Here is a 27992-nt window from a genome sequence, read left to right as displayed (position 1 = left end):
ACACTATAAAATGGAGGCTGTGAGAGCAAATGTTTTACAGAGCGTAAAGCTAGATTCACCTGACGAGTTTGTAAAGTTATTCAATTTAAATGTTTTGCTCAAGGTACTGTTAACGTTGCTGTTGTAATGGTTTGGTAGCAGTGCGTAACATTATTTGTTTATTTTGTTATTCAAACATATTAAAAGCGTTGTACTATGCTATACTTGATTATGGTGGTGCAATGCTTTTAATAGTGCAACTGTTTTGTCTTGTGCATGCCATTCTATTATCCCTAATGTTTTTCTTGTAAATGTGTGAAGATTTGAAATAACGATAATCCTTCCAACAAGGCTAGGTAAAGTAGGATCGATATAGAGTGTCTGTTGCATGAATATGTTTTGAACTGAACTACGTCATTTTAAGTTTCTAAATCACTACTCTTTTGACATCTTTTGAAGACCTGCATAATCTGCCTGTTTAAATGTATTTTTACATTAACATTTTTGTATAATGTTCTTAGTTATGCCACTAAACTTGGAATGATCACAAGCTAGTTTTTTAAATACGTAAAAGGTTTGTTAAAAAAGTTGCCAACAATATAATTTATTAAAATGAGCATGCATGCTAATTTTTGTATTTAATGCAATAGATTTGATTTTTTGTGCAATAAAGACACTATGCTATTGACATTGTTGACTCAGCTGCAGAATTAATGCTCCTGTAAAAATGCTTTAAATTTTTCTGTCAACCATTTTCTGTCGAACCATATATGCACATTTGTGTAGGCAATATACAATTACATGATTTATACAATTGTTTTATTAAAGAATGGTTAATGCTTACAAAATCAATCTTTTATGGAAGAAGGATGAGGATTTGAAGGAGCTTGTTAGTTCTCTTACTGAAGAGCAGCAAACAGAACTTTGGATCCGTCTTTCACCACACATAGTCACAGCCACCATTAACGAGACTGCAGCGGAGGCAGATGTTTCTGATGCTATTAACAAGGTTGTACTTGAGTTTATTTATGTAACTGCAGACTGGAATAGAACTGTTTATTCAGATTATACTCTTGTTATGCAGTTCCTTTTATAAATAATGACTTATGCTAACATTATGTTTAACATTGCCTGTTCTTAATAATTCCTGATACATTGCGATATTCAACTATGCATTAAAGGTTGACTTGCAACAAAATTCACATTACAGTTATTTGGTATCAAAAGATTCACCATGTCTTACTTTGTTGTGTTGTAAGTGCCAAATATGTGGAAATGTGATTACAAGCTCTTAAAAGCTCAAAAACGAAAAGCGGCCGTAGATTGGAATCTCTTTATTTCGATGATGTAACCACGAAATTTGGTTATCGTCATGTATGTTCTCACGTGAATTGAAAGGCCAATACAAAGCTCAATATAAAACTTATCGTAGCACTAGTTTATGACAAACACTTCGGGTTTTACCGAAGACCCCGTATCAAATATAGATGCTCGCTACTTTACACATTTGTTTCGGCATTATTCAATCGTCAAGTCGTTCTCTGATCATGTGACCCAATACTTCGCAAATAATTTTTGCAGCACTTTTCGATTATCACAGGTAACCAACAGGCTCGTCATGATTATCAGACAATGATATGTACTCCTTCAAGCTAAGGTTAAAAAGTTTAACGATTTTTTACGGTAAGTTATAAGATATCAGTGCTAAAAGTGACAGCATTACAATGACGATAAAATAGACGCGTAAGAACAATAGACATAGTTTTATTCAATGTGTGAAGTATATTTGTGAAAATATTTTGACGAATAAGGTTGCAAGAAAGTGTAAACAGAAACCATATCTCACAGCTACATCACATTTGAGCCATTTTGGAAAGAGATTCCAAACTACGGCGGTCTCGTATGGCTGCGATTTTCTGTTCGTTTTTGAGCTTTAAAGATCTTGTAATCACCTTTCCACATATTTTGCACCTACAACACAACAGAGTAAAACAGTGAATCTTTGCATATTAAATAACGGTAATCTGAATTTTGTTGCAAGTCAACCTTTAAGGTTTAACATTAATTTTAAAAAGATTATTTTGTCTCCGTCTTTGGTCCTTAAAAATGGACCAGTATGGTGGTTAAATATATATATACATACAACTACCATATAAATATATATATTTCAGGTTTCTCTCATTATTCACTGATACATATTTGACTTTTATTCAAAAACCAAGTGTGTAATTTTCTCTTTTTACTCTTTGAAACATCTTACAGCAACTAGCACAATAGTCGATATACATGTAGCATAGCGAGAAAACATAAGTGAAAAGTCGGATTATCATAGCCAGGTTCGTAGATATTCAGTTATACATCTCACTGTATATTCAAGTATCAACAGCCACACTATAAATCCACATCGTATATCAGTATGTAGCCAAATACAGAGCATCCATCTCAGTAAATATGAATATTTAAACACATATTATGATCTTAATTCTGTAAATTATAAAGATTAGTAAGTTATATAAAGTTGAAAAGTTAATTAAAGTTAAAAATGGAGCAGTGTGGTGGTTGGCTGGGTTGTAAAAGCAGAAGCTTATATATGTCATTTGCCTATTATACATGTAAGCTTTTCAAGCTTTTATGGTGGCAAAAACTTTCATTTGAATGTTGAAGCATTGCCTTTTTTTGCAGGATCCATTGCAACTTTTACAAGTGGCAATTAGGCTGGCCCAGCAGTTTATATCTTCATCAGATTGTATCATCCCACAGGATCTTTTTCAGTCAGTTCTCCTTCTGCACGGTAAGGTCTCTTTTTTCTTTCCACATTCACTGACATTCCTGAGGACGCTACTTGTTACAATAATTGTGCTCTGTCGGCAGGGTATGTGTTGGCATCTGATCACAAGCACTTAAAAGGACCCATGGTGAAACTGTGTGAGAGCTGGTGGTTGAATAGCACAGAAGGTCGGGAGGCTCTAAGCTCCTTACCAGTTGTCTTCCTTCTCGAAAAATGTCTTCAAGAAAAATCAGCAGGCACTGTATGCATTTCTCTTATTCATGTCTCGCTCTGCTTGATGCGTACCTGTTGCACTTTTCATCAAGTATGCTATTTGTTTTAGTATATGTCAAGACTTTGGAAACTACGTGATGCACTAGGAGGTATAGATGTTACCAGCGGCAAGCTTGTTTGGGATCTCATACTCAACCTCTTCACACATTCAGCATTTCTCAAGAATTCGAAGGTATTTTTCAGTTTCTGTCTAATTATTGTGTATTAATGTTTGATGAAGTCCAATGCATGAAGTGTTGACTCATAATGTAGTAGACCTTTTAGTGTTGGTACCACGCTTTGCGCCTTTTCAATCACATTTTGTTTGGTAGGCACAGAAGTTCCTTTCCCATGCCATTGTGATGCAGCCTCTCATGCTAAAGAGAATCCACCAGACAGTCAAGTACGGCCTGGGGCAGGCTTCTCTGTGAGTAATAGTGTAATAATAGTAAAAGTGTGCCCTGTTTTCTGGCCTTATATACTGGGAACAGTTAGACTTTGACATACAAAATTAATCCTTTGCAATATTTGATTTACAGATCAAAATTGTTGCATGTTTGAGCGATATTTTTACACTTGCTTATTTTAAGTCATATACTGGCATATGACTTGAAGCAAGCAAATAAGAATTTATGTGGTGTGATCATATCTGTGCAGATTGTTATCTTCAGACATTATAAATAATGAAATGTTCAGAATTTAGCCTCCATAATCATTCAAAACATAATTTTACCACTGTTTAGTTAGCGTATTCGAAATCAGGACAAAATGAAGATTAATTTATGGCCGTTGACTAAATTCACAATAGGTAACAATGTTGTAAATTTTTTCTTTTTTTTTCCTTTTCACAAGTTTTCATTTTTTCCATTTTTATAAGTTTTCATTTTCGAACAAATGGTTCCAGTTTTTTCACACACCACTGTATATAAAATGATATTAAATTTCTATATTGGTCCATGTTTTAGAGCTATGGCTGGTATCTATGCTGGAATAGCCCTGGAAGCCTGGAAGAAGTGTGAAGATGCTAATGTGAAGGCTGTAAGTAGACTGAGTCCATCTTTCACGTTTCTCCATAGGCCTACAATCTAAATTTAGGAAGAGATGTGACCATTGTGTGCTCTGTATTGTAGTCGATCGAAATGGAAATGATACAAGACATGATGTACAGTGCCATTTATATAAAAAGAGGTGGTAGCAAGTCTTTGCATGCGCGCCTTATCAAGGTAACGCTTTCTGTTACAACTGTCAACCTTCATTAAGCTATAGAAACTTTTAATTCACTCTGTTTTACACTATCAATCTTCTTTACTATAAAAAGAACAAAGTTCGTCCGTCTGAAGCCACAGTTTGAGGTTTTAAAACAGATGGCATTTTCGTTCCAGTACATGTCACACATTCACTCAATCAAGTACCAGTCTGCAGTGAATGCAATGCTCGTCAACTTGTACAAGCCTTTTTTGTGGAGATCCTTGCATGCAGCTAATGCTGACGTAAGAGCCAATGCTGCCGAATTGTTTTTGGATGCGATGCCATTGGTGGACACAAGCAAGACTAAAAAAGAATGTGAGGAGAGCCTCCAGAAGCAGTTTGACATAATGGCAGTGAGTCATTCTTCTTTTTATTCAGTCATGCAGCATATATAGTGTTTCCTGTGACAGGTGACTTGTGATTCTGTTCGTAATAAAATGGCTTCTGACTCTCTGTTTGTTCTTTTCAGAACAAACAAATTTGGAACAAATCTGTTCAAAATTGTTTTTAAACATAATAAGAACAAAGACTTGATTAAAATCTATTGAGCAATCTTTAATTCTAAATAAGTTCTTTAAATAAATAAATTCTGCTTATAAATGCTTTTATAAGCAGTTTTAGTGTCACGCAGATCAACTACCTACTTTACAAGCTGATTTATTTTAAATCCCACCCTAGTTTCAACTCTTTCATCAGACTAAGATTGCTTCGAGTTCTGATTATCTCATTTTTAGCAGTTGTCTTCACTGAATTATCACGTCAAGTGATCTTATATATAGACAGTCTAAATTCCCTGTTAATTCAACAAACTTTTACATTTTGACTTTGTCCCAGCTTATAATCTGGGATCACGTATTGATTACAGATAATTGTGCTTTTCGTTTTATAGCCGAATTTTGAAAGGTTTGCTTCCAACTTTACCATGGTAAGACTCTTGTAGCTGGTGTGTCTGCTGATGCTGTCTTCACAGTCATATTTGTTCAGGATTTGTTGGAAGAAGAAGATCACGTGGTTAGACAGGTAGCGATCGCGGGTGTCTGCCGGGTTCTCTCAACGTATGCTGACCAAATACCGCACGAAGTAACATCGGACCTCTTAGCTGTGCTCTTCACTAAACTTGCTTGGGACCAGTCGTCTATAGATGTCAGAGTTGCTGTTATAAAGGTATGTTTACTTGTTTACCTCAAGAAGTGTAAAAGCGTAGATAAACCAAACACGACATCTACAAGTTACGTAGCAGTAATAAATGAATAGTAAAGAATACTTATATTTTGTTAATTTTTTTCCCACTATCGCCAGCTATCTGCATTCATCAGGGTGCGGTGTATATATTAATACATTTACAAATACAGTGAAACTCGGCTAACTCGACCTTCACGGGACCGAGAGAAGGTGTTCGAGTTATCAGAGCATTCAAGTTATGAGAACGCTGTCACAAGTGCATGTATTATTGTATTTATCAGTACATATACAAACTATATATAAATCAAAAGCATTGATTGCTTGTTGCAAGTTAAGGGACCTCTCGTGTAATGTTTTAACAATTTTTATCAGAAAGTATAAATTTTTTCCTTTTATTACTTGAGATGCGTTTGTTTGTTTGTTTTAGGTGATGTGACTGCCAGGACGTTTTCAGATTAAAAGAGGCAAAACCTGATCGTGGTTGAAACTCTCAGAAAAAAAGACATTTTTCTTTTGAGCGTTTTAACAAAAACCAGTTTTGCCGATTTTTCTTAAAGTTTACCTGAAGGTTACCTAGGTTCTCCTTGCTTGCGGAGGGCTTCCCCCAGGCGGATGTTTGGTAAAATTTGATTTTTTGCAAACCTTTAAAAAAGTCGTTAACAAAAATATTTTGCCGATAGTGGTAATAATGACGCCTAAGAACTACTAAAAGTTGTTGTTTATCTCTATGGCTTGGAATAAAGTGATATTCTAAAGAGATAACAACCGTCTCGGTAGCCGTTGGGCAAAAAAACTGTTCGAGTTAACGAAGTTAAGGTCGAGTTATCTAAAGTAATTTATCATTGCGTGGGAACGGACAAACAAATCCGTTCGAGTTAACCATGTGTTCGAGATATCCGAGGGCGAGTTATCCGAGTTTCACTGTATATATATTATATACAGTGAAGTAAGTAATCATGTGTGTGTAAGTGTGTAAGTGTAAGTAATCATGGCTACAATAAACACCACTATGTACATCCAGAAATGCAGAGAGTTAATGTAACTAGAGTTAACATAGGTTAACCCGATTTAACATCTTATTGAAAATGATACATGTATATATATATATATATATTTATATGCTTGTGTATATAAAGATATAAATGTTTTCCTCTCCCCTGTTAACTTAAGAGGGTGGTAATGCTTACTCAAGCTTGGGTCTCTAGGAGTTTGAGCACTCACCTCAAGATCGTAGCTGCTCGCAATAATGCGCTTTTTTGCAACTGACTTGTGTTGATTGTTACTGGTATTGTTGATTGCTCTTGCCCTGCCATGATTAGTTACTTTGTATTGGCCGCTAGATTACCTTTGTTCAGTCACCTATATGTCCGGTTCCTCATCATCAGTATGTGGCTCCGTTGTCACAGCAATTCAGTGAAAGTCAGCATTGCATATATACATGTATATACCGTATATATGTGGTATATACACTGTATATATACATCTACACTGTATATGTAATGTATACCGTAGGTCCTTATGCTCAAGCCGCGCGGCCTGTCGTCGGACGCGGCTTCTGGTTCAAGGTCATAGGCCACGGCTAAAGCCAAGTTTTTAAAACTTATGTGGGGCTCAGGGCGGCTTCTCGATAAATGTGGTCTCTGATCAGTTCCGCACTATAACCAAAGAATCGCAGTCATGATACACTTTTCCGTACAGGGTTTTGGCGACCTACTCATTTATTTTCAAGGTCATGTTTATGGAATACTTTAGAATAAAGAAGAATTTATCGCTCATGTTTAACTCACCACCATCATAGGTAATTAACACCTTTTCATTCTTGACCGGCATCTTTCCATAAACGTGAAGCCCTCTAACAGTGCAATAAAAATCTAGCTGAGACATGGCAAATAAGTTCTTGATGCAAGGGTTTAGGATTTTTTATTTGAACTTGGAAGTAAAAGAAAATCCTTTTCACGTTTACTGATGCAGCCTAGTTTCTTTTTCAAGAGGACGGGGGTATAGCGAAGCCCGTCTTAACACTCTCGCTCCCGAAAGGGGTCAAGGACGATAAAACCTCAGTCATTAGCCGCGGTCTGTGGGCGTACGCGGCTTGTTGGAGGATTATTTTTTCTTTCGGGAGTCATCTGTATTTGAGCACAAGCCGCGCGGCTTGAGCATGAGGACTTACGGTATATACAGTGTATATATATGTATGTATATTTACGCTAGATGTATACATATATACTGTATATATATACAGTATATATATGCTGTATATGTACTGTATATATATACACATAAAACAAGTTATAGAGTGACTAAGTTTATTGCACCTCAATATTGTTTCGTATGGTTTACAGTAAAATCAAAAGCACAGCTTCAAATCTGAGCAAACCAAACTCGTCAGGTTATGGCTTTAGCACCTGACGAATGTAGTTTGCTCAGATTTGAAGCTATTCTTTTGATTTTAATGTAAACCATATGAAACAATATTGTGGTGCAATAAATTTTAGTCCTCTGTAACTTGTTTTATTTTTGCTCCTTTTTAAGTGAAGCACTTTATACATGAAGTCACCAAATCAGACTAATTATATATAAACATATACCGGTATATAAATATATACGAGGTCTGATCCAAAAGTTCCCGGAATGGAGTTGTATACTCGTGCATATTCACACGATGGAAAACCCCATTGCAGGATTGGCTGGGAAACACCTCTGGAGTGTTGTCACAAAATTTCAGGTTGCTATGACAATGCGTTCTCATGTGAGCTAACGATATGTCAAGGTTTGTCCGGTGCTTCCGTCTTTTTTTTAACAAATTTATCGTCATGCCTAATCAATCCGACAGCGTATTTGCATTAATTTTGGTGCAAAATTAGGGAAAACAAGTATTCAGACAGTTGAAATGTTAACTATTGCTTTTGAAGATGCTGTCTATAAAAACACAAATTTTTGAGTGGTACAAACGTTTTTATGAAGGTAGAGACAGCACTGAAGATGACTCAAGGTCTGGCAGACCAGCGTCGGCAAGAACCTGCTCGTAAATTGACAGTGTGAGGTCACTAGTCATGCCAGATCGACGTTTAACCATTAGAGATATCTTGAGAGACTGGACTTAATTTTGGAACTGTTCAAAAAGTTTTAACTGACGATGTAAACAATTTTTTAACAATTTAAACGAGTCGCAGCAAAGTTCGTGCCAAGCTTGCTGACTGATGACCAAAACGAGCTCAGGATGCACGCTTGCAACGATTTTAAGGAAGCTTTCAAGAATGATCAAAACTTTATTTTAAAGGTCGTAATATCCTTGTTTTTCCTAATTTCACATAAAATTTAATGCAAATGCGCTGTTCTGGTTTATTAGACATGACGATAAATTTTTTTTTAAAAAGAAGGAAGCACCGGACAGACCTTGACATATCGTTAGCTCACATGAGAACGCATTGTCATAGCAACCTGAAATTTTGTGACAACACTCCAGAGGTGTTTCCCGGCCAACCCTGCAAGGGTTTTTTCTATCGTGTAAATATGCATGAGTATACAACTCCATTCCGGGAACTTTTGGATCAGACCTCGTATATATAGATACATATATCGGTCTATACACACATATATATATATATATATATATATATATATATACGTGTATATACATGAGTGTGTAAGTAACAATGTTTACAGTAACACCTACATTAACAGTAGGTTCAAGCTTTCAAGGTACGTTTCGAGACCGAGCTCCTGTGTCAATTCATTCGTATCTCAAATAATTTTTTTCATATAAAATAACCAAATATAAATTAATCCGTTGGTCACCTGCCAAGATGACCTGACCAAACCAAGGTCACCACATCACCTGCCAAGGTGACTGATTCATCATACTTGGTTTCGACTGTTTTAAAAAACACCCACATGTAAAACAGAATATTAATATATATTACAATATATGTTATAATATATAATAAAACAGTGATATTCCAATTCACCGATCATACTCACAAAATAACAAATACTTACGTAGTGGTTATGATCTTCAATAAAATAGGCATTGTGACATGTGACATCATTACAGCAGCACCCTCGATACGGCAGCACCCTCGATACGCTCCAATTTTGTAAAACTGCGTAAAATAAACTTTAGAATTAACTTAAATGCACTTGTACTTTGCTTACTATACGCACACTTAATTATAAGTTAATCTTATGTTACACTAAACCTAATTCTAATTTGTTTTCATTTTTTGCTTTTGTTTTTTTTTCGCTTTGGCTCAAACAGATCCGGAGAACTGCTATTCTCGTAAGCAGCCTTTTGCATACTCTGTAAAGAAATCTACGAATTCCTGAATTGGGTAAAGGTAGCTTATTCAGTAGGTGCTGTCAGTACATTTGGAGAAAGCCGGAAAAAGGTGAGAACAAGAGTGATGTTATTTGTTTAGTTGAGTGCTTGATTAACGTCTGGTTAGACGACCACACACTTAACACTATACACTTGGCCACATCGGGGACTGTCTCATATTAACGTCTGGCTAGACGACCACACACTTAACACTATACACTTGGCCACATCGGGGACTGTCTCATATCTCAGGTGTATCTCGTGTCATACGGCAAAGGTTTGCTCGAACTTTTCTTATCACAAATTTGTCACATTTTTGGCACTCATATGTCATGGTATTACTGTGTATGGGTGTGTTTGTCATTTTTTCTGTTGTCTCCACAAAGTTTTAAAATGTCTGCGATTATGATGTTTGTTTGATTTTCACTTTACCCCGTAGGGAATCTCACAACTTTTGGAGAACCATGTGAACTATGCCTTACTCAGCAACATGCTGCCTTCTGTCGCTGACCTTATTCATGACAAGTCAGAGAAAGTGAAGCTTGCCTTTGCAAAACTGCTCATAAAAATCAAGCATATTCGTGCCTTCAAGGTTTGTGCACTTCCAAACTGTATAAACCAACTGCCTTGTATATGTAGTATATATACTACATATGCAAGGCTGTTGGTTTATACCATTATATGTATGTGTGTGTGTATATATATATCATGTATATATATATCATATATACCTGTATATACATCTGTATATATCACATATACCTGTATATATATATATATAGCCTATATCTGTATATATCAGGTTTCTCTCATTATTCACTGATACATATTTGACTTTTATTCGAAAACCAAGTGTGTAGTTGTCTTCTTTTACTCTTTGAAACATCTTACAGCAACTAGTACAATAGTGTATATACATGTAGGCATAGCGAGAAAACATAAGTGAAAAGTCGGATTATCATAGCCAGGTTCGTAGATATTTAATTATACATCTCATTGTATATTCAACTATCAACAGCCACACTATAAATCCACATCGTATATCAGTATGCGGCCAAATACTGAGCATCCATCTGAGTAAATATGAGTACTTAAACATATATTATGGTTTTAATTGTGTGGCTTATAATGACTAATAAGTTATATAAAACATTCTAAATAATGTTATGATCAGGTCATTGTTAATATTCTGTTGTGAGTACTATAGCCAGTTATTCTTATCGAGATGTATGATGGTAAAATGCGGAGCTCAATCAACTGCAATTAACAACTGACAATTACAATGACTAACATCTAAGTGTCTGCGGTGCTAATTTTGGAAAATCAAAACCAAGTCAATTGACTGCCCCCCTGGTACTTTTCCCATTATGAAAGGTTTTTACGTTCTATCCTTTGAAATTGTCTCTGCGCGTGCTCTACTATACCCATCATTTTTATGTTATTATTTTTATGTTTATTATACGCTTTCATATTCTCCTATAAATCTCTTCTGACAGTCACTTCATGTTATCGACAGCGGTTCATTATATCATTTGCAGATATGGAAAATCGTGCGCAGAGAACATGTGTTTGCGAGATTAGAGGTGGACACCGGTCCCGTCTGCACCAAGCTTGTGGAGTTGACTTACAGGTCTTTTATAGACGAGAGCTTGAGCAATGATATGCAACTGGACCGTTGTATAGCACTTATAGAGTCAGGACTGGAAAGGTCAAGGCAGTTCTATAAATACGTCGTTAAACATATCACTCTTCAGCAGGCAGGTGTGTAATATTGTTTCATCGTAGATATTTGTATATTAAGTATACTATATGAACCATTGGATCAGATATGTCTATAACTGATTTTGTACGATTGGTCTAATGACGATTGTAATGCCGAATGATCCAAATCCGATTGTCTAATAGACCAATTCGTCCCAAGACTTTTAATCTAAAACCGAGTCGTACAATATACCATTTGATCTAATGACGATTTGTCTAAAATTGATGTAAAGACAAGGGTAGAACTACGAACTAGAAGGTAGAACTACGAAATCTTGAATCAGAATTTGTATGTAGTGCACAAAAGGTAAAATCCTGGAAGTTTTGTTGGAGTAAATGTAAAGTCAGGTAATGTTCGTTTAAGAAAGAAACTGTACAAATACAAAATTAACTTTTTTGTTCTTCTAAAAATTCTATCATGTGCAAATTCTGCTAGTATCTCCAACTGTCGATGCCATGCTTCAAGGTTTTTGTGGCTTCAGCAATAACAGAAAAAATAACCAATCTATATGTTTGAGCCGATCGGCATTTGAGCAATATTTTCAATAAATAAGCTGGCTTTGGGACTAATCACCCTAGACCTGTTTATAAAATGTGTTCCTTTTAATGAGCATGTTTTTTTTACGCTTGCTACTTTATGACATGTTTTGCATTCAAGCAGAGATGGCTGTGTACATGTATGTGTTTCACATTTGCATGGGTTATGTTTATGACATGTTTTATTTTAATTGTTAGGTCTCAATGGTCGTAGCATTCCCGCATTTGCCTAAGATTTGAAGTGTTGTTTGCATGCAGTTTTGCAGCTTTTTATTGTTGTTTTTGTCTAGTGAACTACATGTTGCTGCTAAGAAAGTGCATTCTGACTTGTGTTAACAAGTACAATGAGAATGCAAAGGAAAACCGAAGGCCATCTCTTTGCACCACCCTCAGCAACATGACCATTGCAGCACAAAATGCAACAACCGTCGGCGATTTCACTATGATTGACAATAACATTACTCTATTTCATAAGGTGGGCATACTGTTCATTCCTTGTCTTATGAGAGTGCTAAATGTGGTAGAAACAGAGAAGCTCAGGTCTAAGCTGGGTAATCGCTATATAGAAGATGGCATTAATCATTGTATGTCTGCTTTAAAACATGCTTGAAGCAGTCTATCCAAATGCTATGGAATATTTGACCAAATTATATCTTAAGATAAACTTAATATGTAAACCAACTCCTGAAAATGATTCCGCAATATGATCAGATATTGGCGAAATAATCTGAACCAAAGTATTTTAAATTACGTTTTAGCCCTAGTTGTCATTTTTAGGACTTGGATAGGATGTAGTAAACAAAAAAACACGATTTTAAAGTGTTGCAAACTATTCACAATAAAACTGTTCTGGCACTGTCCATGTTATTTGTTCGTGTTGTTCGATGTGAGTTTTCAGAAGCTATGCTTTTCACTATTTGAAACACTAGTTCGCATAGTTCAATCCAATAACAAAAAAGTAATTAATACATTCAAAGCCAACAAAGATTAAGAAATATTATTTACTTGAATCAATACTGATCATTAAATTATTTTTAAACCATGTCACATTGATGATAGGATCTGTATTCATATGATAGAACTTGTTTTTCCACTTTGGACCTTTTTAGTATCTTCCAACTCATCTCTCTTTTATTCTTATGAGTTATTTGGAAAATTCTCTTTACATGTATTTTGCTGATATTTGTTGATTATTTTGTTTTTACTAATATGTGGTCATAGGATGCAGACAGCCAATACCCTTGTTTGTTACTGATATGTGGTCATAGGATGCAGACAGCCAATACCCTTGTTTGTTACTGAGGTGTGGTCATAGGATGCAGACAGCCAATACCCTTGTTTGTTACTGATATGTGGTCATAGGATGCAGACAGCCAATACCCTTGTTTGTTACTGAGGTGTGGTCATAGGATGCAGACAGCCAATACCCTTGTTTGTTACTGATATGTGGTCATAGGATGCAGACAGCCAATACCCTTGTTTGTTACTGATGTGTGGTCATAGGATGCAGACAGCCAATATCCCTGTTTGTTACTGATGTGTGGTCATAGGATGCAGACAGCCAATACTCTTGTTTGTTACTGATATGTGGTCATAGCATGCAGACAGCCAATATCCCTGTTTGTTACTGATGTGTGGTCATAGGACACAGACAGCCATTACCCTTGTTTGTTACTGATATGTGGTCATAGGACACAGACAGCTCTCAAGAGGAAGAGTTGACCATAGACAACACATCAGTGATGAGGGGCCTATTCGATGTCATTTCCATTTTATGGGCTGGCTTCTCTAAAGAGCTCAATAAAGTACGTGCAGCTGTTATAAGCCCAGACCGTGGTCATAAATTTACAAAGTTTTGAAGGTTTTTACTACAGTATTCTAGCATGATAAATTTGTATCTCGTGCGGCTAGCTGGTTTTTGTCTATGCTTCCTGTTGGATTTGTTGCGGTTTCTTTAGTTGAGGTTTGTTTTGTCTCCTACTATTTTTTGAGTTCAAGTTATTGTTTAGTTTATACTTTGTTGAGCTGAAGCCAAGTATGTCACTAATTGTTTAAATTCTGGCTTACGATTAAGATTTCTATGTTTAGCAACTTTTGATTACCTTCAAATCAAATTATTATTATTTGATGTTAGAATTGGAGCTCTTTTTATATACATAACTAGCGGAATGTCCAGCGTTGCACAGGTATTAAAAACAGCTTATAAAACAGTGGCAGTTAATGTAGTTGCTTACCATTAGCTTGGCACATTGCCAATGGCTAATTTGAGCGAGCTATGTAGTATCCCTATTGCTAAACCTACTAATAAAAGCCGTGAGAGTAGGCTTTAATCGCATTGCGTAACCCATATATCGGCTCATATCACCCAATGAATCCATCAATCTCACGTAGCTCAATGGTTTAGTGTATTGTCTGGGGATGCAAGGTTTCGAGATTAAATCTTATGCGACTCAGATTCTTCACTCCATGATTTTAATAGCTACAGCCGGACACACAAAATTATTCACAAACTTTGAGATCTATATACATGTATATAGATACATTATAAATCGGTTTGTATTAGTAATGCTACTTTTACAAAATGTATTTATTGTTTATTACATTTTAAGACTCGCTATATCACACTCGTTAGTTGAACATCTACAACCATCTCGTGCAACATATTTTAAAGACGATTTAGCCATATACTATCCAGCACTTGCTTAGAAATACTTGATTGTTAATTACTGGAATAGTCTCCATAGTTTCAAAGATGAAGATTTTAGTATATTCGAGATTTTACTACGCAAGGTTTTAGTATATTCTATCGGAAAGTATCGCTACTTCTCTATCAGTTGTAATTGTTTTTGATGTTTGAGGTGGTCTGACCGCCAGGATGTTTCAAGATTAAAATTAACAAAACTTCATTGCTGTTGAAATTCTCATAAGAAAAATCCATGCGAAATGACGTCACTAGTTGTCATCGTTGCTGTAGTTAATATCGGCTATTGCGTTAAAGTTGCAGCATTATGTGTCTCTATTCTGTCGGTCTCTTAGCAACTAAAGACATCATAATCGCGTTTCCGTTTGATCTGAGCATTTTAATTGCAATCAAATTTTGTCATTTTTAATCTTGAATCATCCTGGCAATCAGCCAGGAAGGAGCCTCAAGCATGGAAAGCATTTGCAAATGGGAGCAAAATACCTTCTGATAAAATCAACTAATATTTTCCGTAAGTTCATCTTTAAAGTGCTTCTGGTTCTCTTTAAAGTCTTCTCGGCTAGCTAACTCATTCTCTCATGAGTGCAAAACCTATATGTTACTCTAGTGCATTCTCAAAGTTGACTGATGCTTTCTTTTAGAGTGGCTGCATCATTCATTTGTGTAGGTACTATCATATCAATTCTTCAAGAATTGCAAATGGTTTCAGTCGCGTGTGACTGTTGACTCACATCTTGAATTTTGCCTTAACCTGTGCGTCATATACTTTTGTAATTGCTCTGTTGTATATCTACTTTTGCCCTTAGGTTGGCAATGAAGAGTTGCAGGCCATCCTGTTTGACAAATTCAGCAGAGCGCTCCTGGAGTTCTTTCCAGTCTTCGAGGTACCTCATGTGTTTGTTTTATACTTTCACTACAAGAATCGTCAATTTCATAACCATCCTTTTTTATTGGGTTTCGCTAAATCACGCCATTTCTTGATCTTACGTTTTATAGAATGACCAGATCCAGGAAACTCTTCTCTTCATTGCTAGCTTTTTGCCATTGAGCTTCGCGAAGCAGTTCTGCAGGAGAGTGGAGAGGGAATTTCAGAAGTTGCCAAACCGTGACAATATTGAAGAAGCTTTCCCCGAAAGTGTGGTCTTGTGTGTTTGTGCATGGGGTAGTGCTCGCAAGCTACTGGAAACTGTGCACAAGTGGCTAGCACCATTAAATGGCATCTGCAGACCACGCAGAGTGAGTTATAGCATTGTCTTGCCTTAACCTACAAACCTATCAGCATAAGATGTCAATTATTAATAATTGTTGATAATTTACTTATTAATTAATTATTATCATAATATTAATAATATTGTATTTATTTAACCATTATTTTAAAAGACCCTTTTTATTTGTTTTTAGTTTATTTATTTAGTTTTATTATTTATTATTATTTAGTATTTATTTTTAGTTTAATTATTTCTAGTTTTTTAATATATGATTTAGGTTCTTACATAGTTTTATAAAATTCGTCTCTGTTTTGATGTTATGTGTAATTATATCTACAGATTTGGTTGTACTGTACTCATCAGTTATCTGTTCATACAATATAAACTATCAGTTATCTGTCCATATTTTAGAGTTCACGAGATGGTGGGTTCATAGCCGCTAGCCTTAAAGCTTCAGTTCAGGTTGTGAAGTGTGTGCTGAACCACCCCAACTGTTTGTCCAAAGTTCAAGAAGAAAATTCACTGCTTCAACAACTATTTGAAAGGCTTGCCCAGGCTCAGGTAAGTTCACTGCGTTTTTATTTTGTAATCCAGTAAAACTTGAATAATATCATTTTCTATACTTGGTCCAATGTTTCACATCACAATATTAAATGCTCTATTGTAAAACTGTGGTTGCGCATACATCCACAACATGCCTGCCAGCACACGTAATCTTTGAACAAACCAGTTGGTGTGTGTCGGTAGAGGAGCAACTCGTGCGTCTATGGTTGGACAGATGACTTACTTCCTAATCAACATAATCCTCATTCTTTTTCATTCATTCTCAGCACAAGCTGGTTTTATATGAGACTAGCTGTGCTTCCCGGCGTTTTCCGGGTAATAACAAAGTCTGGACAGAAAATTGGTTTGTATTTAACATATAACATTTGCCATTCTAACTTTCAAACTACATATCGTGGGAGAAGTGTTTTGTGTAGTTGAAATAAATTAAAAGAGAAAATAAAAACAACTAAAGGTTTTCAAACTTTGTCAAACAAATGTAACTTTTAAACTTCATATCATGAGGAAACGGTTTTGTATAAATTATATAAATTATTTTACAAATGACATTGATAAGCCTCCTTCACACAAAGAACTATTTATATATGGATAGAAATATTTATCATATTCTCACTCGCAACAGATATGTAAAGGTCACTGGGCCAGTTAGAACTGTCCAGGAAGCTTAACCCTTTCGCGGGCGAATTTTTAAAACTAAATCAGACTCCCAAGGGCGAATTAATTTTCCAAAAAATCAATTTTTTTTAAAAGGTTCATACACTTTTCTGTGTGTTATTATGTGCATATATCTATGTTTAAAGGTGCATATGTATACATGTATATGTCCATAGGCATATATATACTGTGAAACATGGATAACTCGCCCTCGGATATATCGAACACATGGTTAACTCGAATGGATTTGCTTGGTCCATTCCCACGCAATGATAAATGGCTTTATATAACTCGACCTCAGCACCGTTAACTCGAACCGTTTTCTGCCGAATTCACAAACGTGGTTTCCGTTCAATTCATTTCGAAAGAGTTTCCACTAGTCGCGGAGCTGAGACTGCTCTGCTTTCTTAACGAAAGCGCTTTTTATACGCGTATAGTGTACATATAATTTCCCCCGTACCGTATAATGGAACCGAAAAAGAAATCATATAAAAATTATTAATAGGGTCGCTAAGACGTTCGCTTAGTTACGGCCAAGCTATAAACGTTAGAAGATATTAGCGATAAAAATTTAATAAAGATAGACACAGCATGCAAAATACATATTGTAGCAGTGATTATATGCGGATACATAAAGATAAAATGTCACAAATAGGCTTGTGGCTTAGCGTCCGCTACAACAGACATCCGCTTTACGATGGCATCACGCAAGCAAAGAAAAGCGTGGAAACCTTCTGACAAACTTAAAGTACTCGAGAAAATCGAAGCAGGACAAAAGCTATCAGCATTATCAAAAAGAGAAAATCTTCCAAAAAGTACAGTGTCAACATGGATTAAACAAAAAGAAAGAATAAGATCGTTATGTGACCAAAATTCATCAAGGCTAAGAGATCGTTCAACGTCGCACGATGATTTGGATGGTGTATTATTGACTTGGTTTAGACAAGTGCGTAGTGAAGGCGTACCAATCGATGTGCCAATTTTGTTAGAAAAGGCTAACAAGTTTTTACAGGATTTAGAAAAGGATACTATTGTTTCTCGCGATTGGATCGACAGGTGGAAGAAAAGGCATTCTATTGGCAGTCAGATCGTTGTTGGAGAGTCAGCTGCAGTTAATGTTGGAGAAGTGGAAAGAAGAGGTGCTTACTCCATTACTTCAAACGTACACTTATGGTGACATATTCAATTATATATATAATATAATTTATATATTATATAGACATATATATTATATGGACAAAACCGGATTGTTTTACAAGCTAGCTCATGGTCGACAAAATGTTGCACTTTAAAGGGGAGAAGTGTAGTGAAGTGAAGTTGTCAAAAGAAAGACTGACTGTGGCACTTTGCGCTAATATGTCTGGCACCGAGAAGGAAGTTCCTATTGTAATAGGAAAGTTCAAAAATCCCCGCTGTTTTAAAGATGTTACTAACCTTCCATGTCAGTATTACCACAATAAGAAGGCTTGGATGGTGAGTGACATCTTTCAAACATGGGTAAGAGATTTTGATCGCCGGATGACCAGAAAAAACAGAAAAGTGCTTCTCATCATTGACAACTGTCCAGCACACCCAACTATGCATGGGCTTATGTCAATCAGGCTTCTATTTACACCACCCAATACCAAAAGCGTGCTGCAACCTATGGACCAAGGAATCATTCGAACTTTTAAATCTTATTATCGTCAGCAAGTTTTGCAATTCACTGTTGATTACATTGACACTCATGGAAAGAAGCCAGATGCTTCTATCAATGTTTTGCAAGCAATATGCTGGGTGGACAGAGCATGGAGCCGTGTCACAAAAGAAACGATTGCCAACTGTTTTCACCACGGGTTTGGTCATACCAACCTTGATCAAACAGATGCGACTTCAACTGCTAATGATAATGAAGAAGGTGACACTGTGAGAAATCTAAATCTTCTACTACACACCATAGATTCTACATCAAATGTGACAGTAAGTAAGTAATCTTGAAATAGCCAATTCCGTTACATTATTATGAACTCGACCTGATAAAGGGCTAAATTTATGACTGTCTAAGGTGCCTAACAAATGTTTTAAAAATAGTTTTACTTTAGCTTAAATTCAAGTTTGGTTTTGCAGATGAGCTTTTAGTGGTTGATGCAGACATTACTGTTGCTGAGCATTTGAGTGATGCAGAGATTGTGCAGTCTGTGACATATTGTGGTACTCTCGATAAGTCCGATAGAGAGGATGAGGCTGAGATTGTTGAACCTGATCCACCTACCTTGGCTGATGCAAACAACGCTTTAGATGTCTTCAGACGTTTTATAGATACGAGAGAGTGCAAGGACTATAATAACTAGTTTAAAATCTATTTCTACAATAAGTCACACTGTTGATCTTTGTCAAAAAAATACCTTGTCACAGAATACACTCGATAAGTTTTTTAAATGAAACAACTGATCAGATGTAAAGCATGCTTTTTTGCATTGGTCATAAATTTTTACTTATGTCCAGTTTTAAAAATTATCAGAAAGAATAGATATTTTTCTATTGGGCTGAGATTTGTTTGCAGTTTTAGGTGATGTGACTGACAAGACGTTTTAAGATTAAAATTAGCAAAATTGATCTCGAGTAAAACACTCAGAAGAAAAATTGTCTTCTGAGCGTTTTAACCGCGATTAGGTTTTGCCAATTTTAATCTGAAAAAGTTCTGGCAGTCACATCACCTAAAACAACACACAAATCTCAAGTGTATAAAATTATCTATACTTTCTGATAAATACTTTAAAACTCTACATCAGATGCCCTTTAACTTACAACAAACAACCTATACTTTAGTTTTATATATACATGTAGTTTGTATATGTATCTACTGATAAATACATTCACTTGTGACTGTGCTCTGATAACTTGAACGCTCTGATAACTCAAACACTTTCGCTCGGTCTCGTGAAGTTTGAGTTATCCATGTTTCACTGTATATTATAAACAAATAAAAATGTATAACATAAAATATATGCTTTTCATAATAATTGTCTATTTACGAATGATATTTTCGAAAGCATTCTCCTTTACAAAGGCCCACATCACAGTCTTTGCACCATGTACTTATTCGTGTAACAAAGAGCTCCCACAAATATGTACTTTCTGGATTGACAGGCTCAAAAAACTTTTCAAAATACTCTACTGGTTGAGCATCTACTGAAGTAAATACTGGGCCTGTCACTGCTATAAACTGCTGAATTGTAGGAGATTTATCTCTGTTTATGTTGGTTATATTCTTCCAGGCACTGGCATCACTCCTACTCACATCCTCATCATTACTGCTACCAGCCTTTCATCACTGTCACTTCCAGATGTAAAGTCATTCCAATCACAATCCAAACCTGATTCACTGTCATCTCTTGCTACTAAATCTAAAAAGTCACTGTCAGCTCTGAATCTCTTAGTAATTTCGGTACTAGTACTTGTTTTATTAGAATAATTTCGGGAAGTTCTTCTCTCTCTTGAAAAATTCGGTAAATAAAAGCTAAAACCGAACCAAGAAAAATAAAAGTTGATAAATTATTTAGAACAATTTTCTAATTTTTTTCGAAAGTTTATTTATTCATCACTGCTAAAAACGATCGTTTTTTTTCAACCTTTAAGTCAATTTTTGAGGCTAACCAAAACTACTATATCATAGCTTGCTATTGGTAAAAAAGTAAACAAAAAACGGCATTTAGCTAACCAGAAACTGCAATAATCAAATACGTTACCGAAACGAGAAAAACGTCGCACTGCCTATTAGCAGCCGTATCGCAAAGTGACAAAAACGTCGCTCTGCCCGCGAAAGGGTTAATCCTTTATTCTTGCTGAAGTTTTTCTTTTATTATGTTCATATTATGAACCTAAATTATAACTCTAATAGATTTTCATCGCTAACTTGTGGCACTTTTTTCCTCGAGCAAAAGTATAGCAACGCAGCTGCACAAATGTAATTGCTGTCACAAATTGTTGATCATCTGATAAAAAATCCAGCAAGACTATGGTGGTCTTCATGCAGCTGAGGCCAAGTCTCATAGGTCAATCTCGTTGCCAACACAAAACGTCGCTAGTAGCATTGGCCTATGTAGCTATAGCAGATATCAGACCATCTGTTGTCAATGCATTTCATTGGGCGGGTATTCAAATAGCTTCAGCCAGGTCGATGGAGGCAGCTTGGTTGTGTTTTTGAATTACATATTGAAGCGGAGTCTGCTCTAACAACAAATCAGAATCTCATATTTTTAAACATGAAAGTGTACGGTTCGTCTGCTCATCGTAATACCATTATATTTCGACGGCAAAGTACCAAGCTTACATAGTTGTTATCTTCAGAATTAATCAAAGACACAAGTGTTTGCTACATACCTACACACATGCCTACATACACACATACCTACACACATGCCTACATACCTACACACATACCTACACACATGCCTACATACCTACACGCATGCCTACACACATGCCTACATACCTACACACGCGCCTACATACCTGCACACATGCCTGCATACCTACACACATGCCTACACACATGCCTACATACCTACACACAGGTTCATTTAAAAGTACTTCAAGCTGGCTTAGTACTGCACCAGCTCGTTTGTTTTGTACTATGTCACTTTTTTTGCTGCTCACTGAAGTAGATATTAACATTCTCAAATATAAATCTACATACATACCTGTAAACCTAATACAGTCAAACATGGATAACTCGAACTTCAAGGGACCGAGCAAAAGTGTTCGAATTATCAGAGCGTTCAAGTTATCAGAGCACTGTCACAAGTCCATATATTTACTTATTTATTAGTAGATACATGTACATATACAAGCTATAATATAAATCAAAAGCAAAAATGGCTTGTTTCAAATTAAATGCTTCTAATGTAAAGTTTAAAACGTTTTCATGAAAAAGTATAGAGATTTTTCTATCACTTGAGATTGGTTTGTTGTTTGAGGTGATGTTATTGCCAGGACGTTTTTCAGATTGACCTTGGCAAAACTTGATCGTTGTTGAAATGCTCAAAAGAAAAGACATTTTTTTCTTTTGGGGTTTTACCCACGATCAATTTTGCCGTTTCTTCTTGAAGTTTATGCAGATTACCTTACTTTACCTGGGATTCGTTAAGAGCAACACTCCAAGGCAGTTCAATTAGAAGTTTTACGAGGTTTTACGGTACATTCTATATCACTCACGCTTTTTTAATAGATACTTATTGAATGTACACACGTATTCTGTGTTTAGGTCAAACGATGAATAGTTTTTTGTAGCTCAGACAACGTATACGTTTAATTACACCAATTTTAAGACGTTTTAAACATTCAACATTCCGACGTTGATTCAACACGGAATCAACGTCGGAAAACTATTCATCACGGGCTAGCCGGGTCACGCACTCAAGGATTTTCGCCACGCACATACAAAACAAAAACAACATGCGATTTTTGTTTTGTATGTGCGTGGCGAAAATCCTTGCGCGCGTGACCCGGCTAGCCCGTGCTATTCATCGTATCGCAGTATAAATCAATTTTCACCAAACTTTTAGAAAAGTCGTTGACAAAAATATTTTGCCGATGGTGGTAATAACGACGCTTATGAATTACGAAAAGATGAAGTTTACCTCTATGGCTTTGAATAAAGTGATTTTCTAAAGCGATAACAACCGTTTCGGTAGTCGTTGAGCAAAAAAACAGTTCGAATTAACAGTGTTGAGTTCGAGTTATCTATAGCAATTTATCATTACGTGGGAACGGACCAAAGGAAATGTTCGAATTAACCATGTGTTCGAGCTATCCGTGGACGAGTTATCCATGTTTGACTGTATTTTCATAACCATTTTATGAATAAAATTAGAACAGAATAAATCTGTACACGGAATCATATACGGGAAAACAGTCAGGTGTTACTTTGGGACTTAGACACAGTTGGTGAAAATAACAGTCAGTCATGTGGAGAAAATGACCCTAGTTGCTTCCTGACTGCATCATATCATGAAATCAATTTGTTGCTCTTTTAGTATGTTTACTCTCAAACCTCTTCCAAAGTTCCGTAGGTGCTAGTAGTTCCGTAGGTGCTAGTAGTTCCGTAGGTGCTAGTAGTTCCGTATCCTAAAACTACACAATACCGATATTTTGTTTCTGTCAAAAAATCAGGTACATTTATTAGCAATATTTAGATTCTGAAAAACGTGACAAAAATTTTTAAAACGTATGTATGTATCTAATGTATTCAGCCATAGATATCGGAAACCTAAAGGAGGAAATGCATATGGTTTTGGGGGTTAATAAAATTATCTTTATAATCTATGTTGCTTTATTTTTTTTCCCAAATGCTGGAAAAAATGAATCATACATTTGTTGCATTTTTCTATAGATCATTGTTCAGCACTGTCTAAAGGAGACTAAGTCATTTGGCTGGGAAATCGACACGCTAATATCTCTGATGACATTACACAGTAAATTGCTTTACATCATATACGAGGTAGGTGCTTCAACGGTTGAACAGCTGTTGTTTCTCTTTTGTTCTGGTTTGAAGCTTTTCTACCGATTCTTTGGTAGCTAAATTCTACTTTTAATAGGGTGATGAGAAGAAGTTGCTGTCACACATAACTGAGTTATCTTCTATCATCAACAATTATTGCTATGATGGGCTCACTATTGATGACCTCGCTCTCTCTACAATGTAAGTGCGCATTACGCTGTTCATCTGATTACATTTGTTTGGTTATTGCTCACTTAAATAGCAGTACATTTCTATTCGCTGTATTTCAGCGGAGCTAAGAAACGTCGTCGTCTTCAGGATCCACAGGAAACGGTACTTTCGGCTGATGATTCTACTTTGTGTCTGAATGTAGGGGGTGGTGATTATGTGAGAGAACTGAGTACAAAGGCTGCTCAGTTGGCTCTCACTGTCATTCTGAACTATGTTGCGTTGCAGAACCTGTCTAGTGGAGTCCTGCATATTTCTTGCTCTTTATTCAAGCATGCCACACTTCTCTGTTCTGCTGGTAAGTTGACAGTGCATACATGTACTATTACATATCCAATTGCATACCATACTTCTAGCAAATGTGTGTACATATAGCAAACGTTAAAATAAGTGCTACCTATAAATTTCTTGTCTGTTTATAGAGCATCATTACATTTCATAGGAACAACGTTTAACACCCCAAGTTAACTTCACCAAAACATTTTATCAATATTTAGCAGCACAGATATGTTTGTTGAGATGCAATGGTGATCTACCAATGTTCAACGCTAGCATATATATTATCTGAGCTCTTTACACGCCGGGTTTACATTAGACTGGTCTGTCTGCTGACAAGCACTAAATATTTCATGCGAGTTTTAGTAGATATGTGTTCACTTGGGTGCTACAGCTTGAATAACTACCTGTATATCGCAGGCTTGGCCGGTACACTATATGAAGTACTGCACCAGCTGACTAATTCTGCATCTGTCTCTGATGACTGCAACACAGATTCATGTGATGACTCACTCGGCGAAGCGTGGGTTCAAACTATCAGATCATTTACTTACCATGTACGCGGCGCTGATTTCATGACTGGCAAGGTAGGTGTCTACCGCGGGATTGTCCAATATATTATTACACCAAGTATCATGTGTTAGCACAAATATCCCAGTAAGAATGCACTAAAAATGGTTCAATTCGTTCGACGGATAAATTTTTGATAAGTTTTTAAAAAGTACTTGTAGGAAAAACACTATAGGGGGTTGTGAAACAGATTATTAATAAAGAAATAGGCAATTTTAAGTATTGATTATTACTACCCTGGGAGAGAGGGAGGATGGGAGGGGAAGCGAAGGAGAGAGAAAGAGAGAGAGAGAAGCGGAAGAGAGAGGGGCAGAAGATAGAGATGCGAAAGTGTGGGATTAGTGATCCGAGTAGATGGAATAGATGGTGTGGAGGTAGATGAATGTAGTGAGAGAGATACGCCGTGTAACTCACTCTTACTTGGACTATTTAGGTTTAAGCTAATTTGATGGACATTTTACCATCTTGATGTTTTATATTGTTTACATTTACTCCTCAATTGTCACTTGGCTTGACCAGTTTTTCTTATGAAAGTGGAATGTTTTGAGGAATATCAGGAACTTTAAATGTAGAGTCGAATTTTTATACAAAAAATTTTATATTCCAACTCGGAAAGCGTACACGTTATTGTAAGTTGGCTGTTAGTTGATTTTCAGCAAAGCTCTGTGTTTAACGACAGATTTTTTCTTATTCGTCCAAACATGAAATTCATTTGCTTTGTGGTTTTGTCCTTAACCAAAAATCAATGACCAGGAGACCAGCGCCAACAATATGATTTATGGAACAAAAAATCTTTTTTTTTACAATAAACTAGAGCTGCACAGGATTATAAAAATTGATCGCGATTAATAACTGGTCTGAACCAATTAATCTTAGAATTAATCTAGCAAAAACTTGCATATTCAAAAACGAATAAGACAGCTACACATATATTAATTATATTTTAAACAATTGTTAGCAGTAGTACATGTTATGTACAATGTACTAAAGTTACAATGTAATAATTATTATGAGTATGAAAACTGTTTATGAAAGTCTATAATTAAGTCAGCCAAGAGTTGAGGCAGCACAGTTTATTCACATTACCTGAATAAAGAGATGCCCTCTTCCTACATACAATATTGCCAGCTTTAGAGAATAGCTGCTCACAGCGGACAGTAGTACCAGTAGTCAGTAGTATTAGTTATTGTCTGCGACAGCTGGTGATGATTTCTGCGGGTAGGATGAGAATTAGTTAAAATATATCTTAATGATGATGTGCTGTGGTGGTAAGCAAATTCTTTCTGGCATATACTGCACTTCGCTTTCTTGTTTACGCTTCCAACAACTTACAGTAATGCGCTACCTAGGGTGGAAGACATTTTTCTGCTTTCATGTTCCAATAAAGTGTCAATCTTATATTACTAATATTCTGAAGCTGAAATATGATTGTGATTTTTTTGAAAAATGAAACTACATGTATAATTTACTTAAGAAAGCTTTTAAAAATAAATAAAAGTAAACTGTAAGATATTAAATAATACTGAAATCACTTTTGTTGCTATTACCTAGAAACATGTTCAAACATCTAACAACATGGCCGCTTACGGCTAGATCGGCACAGCGCTTGTGCATTGTATTGTATAAACAAGTTTAATTGTTAGTGACTCACTGTGTTTTCATAGTCGAGTGCAAAATAATTGTGGTTTAATTTATTGGTAAGAAAGTGTTGCTTGTCATGATATTTATTTGCTAGTAAATTAAATGGTAGTAACCTGCTACGTTAGTATTACGAATGTATGGTGCTAAACAGTACAAAGGAAAGGAACCACATCAAGATCATCACTTCGGTTGCATTTTAATTGAAGATTAATTGACCAAACTCAGTTAATCGTTTATTTGTATTAGTCATGTTAATCGTTTAATTAACGCGATCATTGTGCAGCTCTACAATAAACAGTCGCATTCGTAACAGTAAAGAGGCCTGAGCTACAAAACATCCATTTATACCAAAGTGGTAGTCTGTGACATTGACATAGACTTGTCAGCCAATTATGTACAAAACACTAGCATGAAAAAGACGGCGAAATTTAATACCGCAAAATCACCACCAATAGCTCAAAGAGTGTTTCTGTAGCAAAAACAATTTTTTTATTATCATTTCAGAATGTGTTACCAGGTTTGAAGAGCTACTATTATAGGAGTGGGTGGTTTTGCCATGTTGATGTATTGCAGGCAAAGTCTAGCTGGGTGAGGCTGGTGCAGTCAGCCGATCTACTTGTGCTTCCCTTGGGTAAGAGAATTGTCGCCGAATTAGTCGAAAGTTTTCTCTCATTACTGGATGAGGGTGATATCACATCATCGGTGTATGAACGCATGCGAATGACTATACATAGTTCAAGTTCCATTCAAAGGTGAGGGAAGTCTACTCTTACCTCATATAAAGGTCATTGCTGACAGGTTATGTTTCGGTCAAAAAATGTTCTGTTGCTTTCTTTCAAATAAGTGATATTTTTAAGTGATATTTGAGATTTTTACAACTATTCATGTTTCTTACAGTCTGGTATCCATTCATCTACAGAACAAGCTCAAGGATTGCGATGAAGGAAGCTTGAAAGATAACATTTGTTTATTAGTAACCATGGCGTCGATATCCTAGCTCGTGTTAAATATAAGCATGTTGAGTAAGTGTGCTTTATAGTATGCTGTTTTGATGAATTGAAAAAATATCTATTTGTTATCAATGACTTTGTAGTAGAATAATTGTAAATCTTTTTTCAATTCGGCAAATGTCATGCAGTAATATTGCAGCCTGCCTTATGCAGCCTGCCTTATGCAGCCTGCATGGAGCCAATGTTTATAATTATCTGTGAGACATGTTTTGTCTTCTTATTTTCTGTTACCATATTTTACGGCCGATTCTATATTCATTTATTTATTTCTGCATATGCTACATATGTATCTTACACACAAGTCAGTTGTACACTGTTTTGTTTTGTCAGAGTTTTCTGAAAATATTTTATCAAATATTTTAGTTTTCATCATTTTATGGCTTTGTTAATCATACATAGCAGTCATTTTTTCATCTCACATAATTTTTAGCATGTACATGTACCATATTGAACATTTTAGCATTTTTCTTTGATCTTTCAGCAGGATAGATGGAATTGTATTCTCTTGGCACACATTTCAGTAACACTTCCGCTGATGATTTTAACAGCATCTTAATGCAAATATAAAACTACACGTTTCACTGCATGCTAGAT

At 35.9% G+C, this 27992-nt stretch overlaps 1 protein-coding gene across 1 annotated transcript; it reads left to right on the top strand.

The window, feature by feature from the left end:
* The first annotated feature begins 10 nt into the window (after positions 1-10).
* On the top strand, positions 11-27992 carry LOC137406305 (condensin-2 complex subunit G2-like). Its single transcript, XM_068092899.1, has 23 exons — positions 11-103; positions 845-988; positions 2662-2770; positions 2851-3008; positions 3090-3212; positions 3352-3446; positions 3985-4057; positions 4150-4242; positions 4402-4620; positions 5252-5431; positions 10207-10359; positions 11306-11528; positions 12356-12540; positions 13757-13870; positions 15573-15650; positions 15763-16002; positions 16386-16535; positions 23566-23673; positions 23771-23874; positions 23964-24199; positions 24598-24764; positions 26962-27140; positions 27286-27992. Exons 1-23 carry the CDS (start codon positions 11-13, stop codon positions 27383-27385), a joined length of 3324 nt encoding a protein of 1107 aa, XP_067949000.1. The 3' UTR covers positions 27386-27992.

This window comes from Watersipora subatra, chromosome 1, assembly GCF_963576615.1.
Source record: "Watersipora subatra chromosome 1, tzWatSuba1.1, whole genome shotgun sequence".
In the NCBI taxonomy this organism is placed as follows: Eukaryota; Metazoa; Bryozoa; class Gymnolaemata; order Cheilostomatida; family Watersiporidae; genus Watersipora; species Watersipora subatra.
Note: the sequence above shows the minus strand (reverse complement) of the source record. Positions and strands in the feature narration are given on the sequence as shown.

Excerpts from the sequence above, each read along its gene's own strand:
- LOC137406305 (XM_068092899.1), top strand. The coding sequence starts at position 11 with ATGGAGGCTGTGAGAGCAAATGTTTTACAGAGCGTAAAGCTAGATTCA. Across the intron at positions 16,003-16,385 it reads GCATCTGCAGACCACGCAGA|AGTTCACGAGATGGTGGGTT; the intron begins GTGAGTTATAGC and ends TCCATATTTTAG. Across the intron at positions 16,536-23,565 it reads AAAGGCTTGCCCAGGCTCAG|ATCATTGTTCAGCACTGTCT; the intron begins GTAAGTTCACTG and ends ATTTTTCTATAG.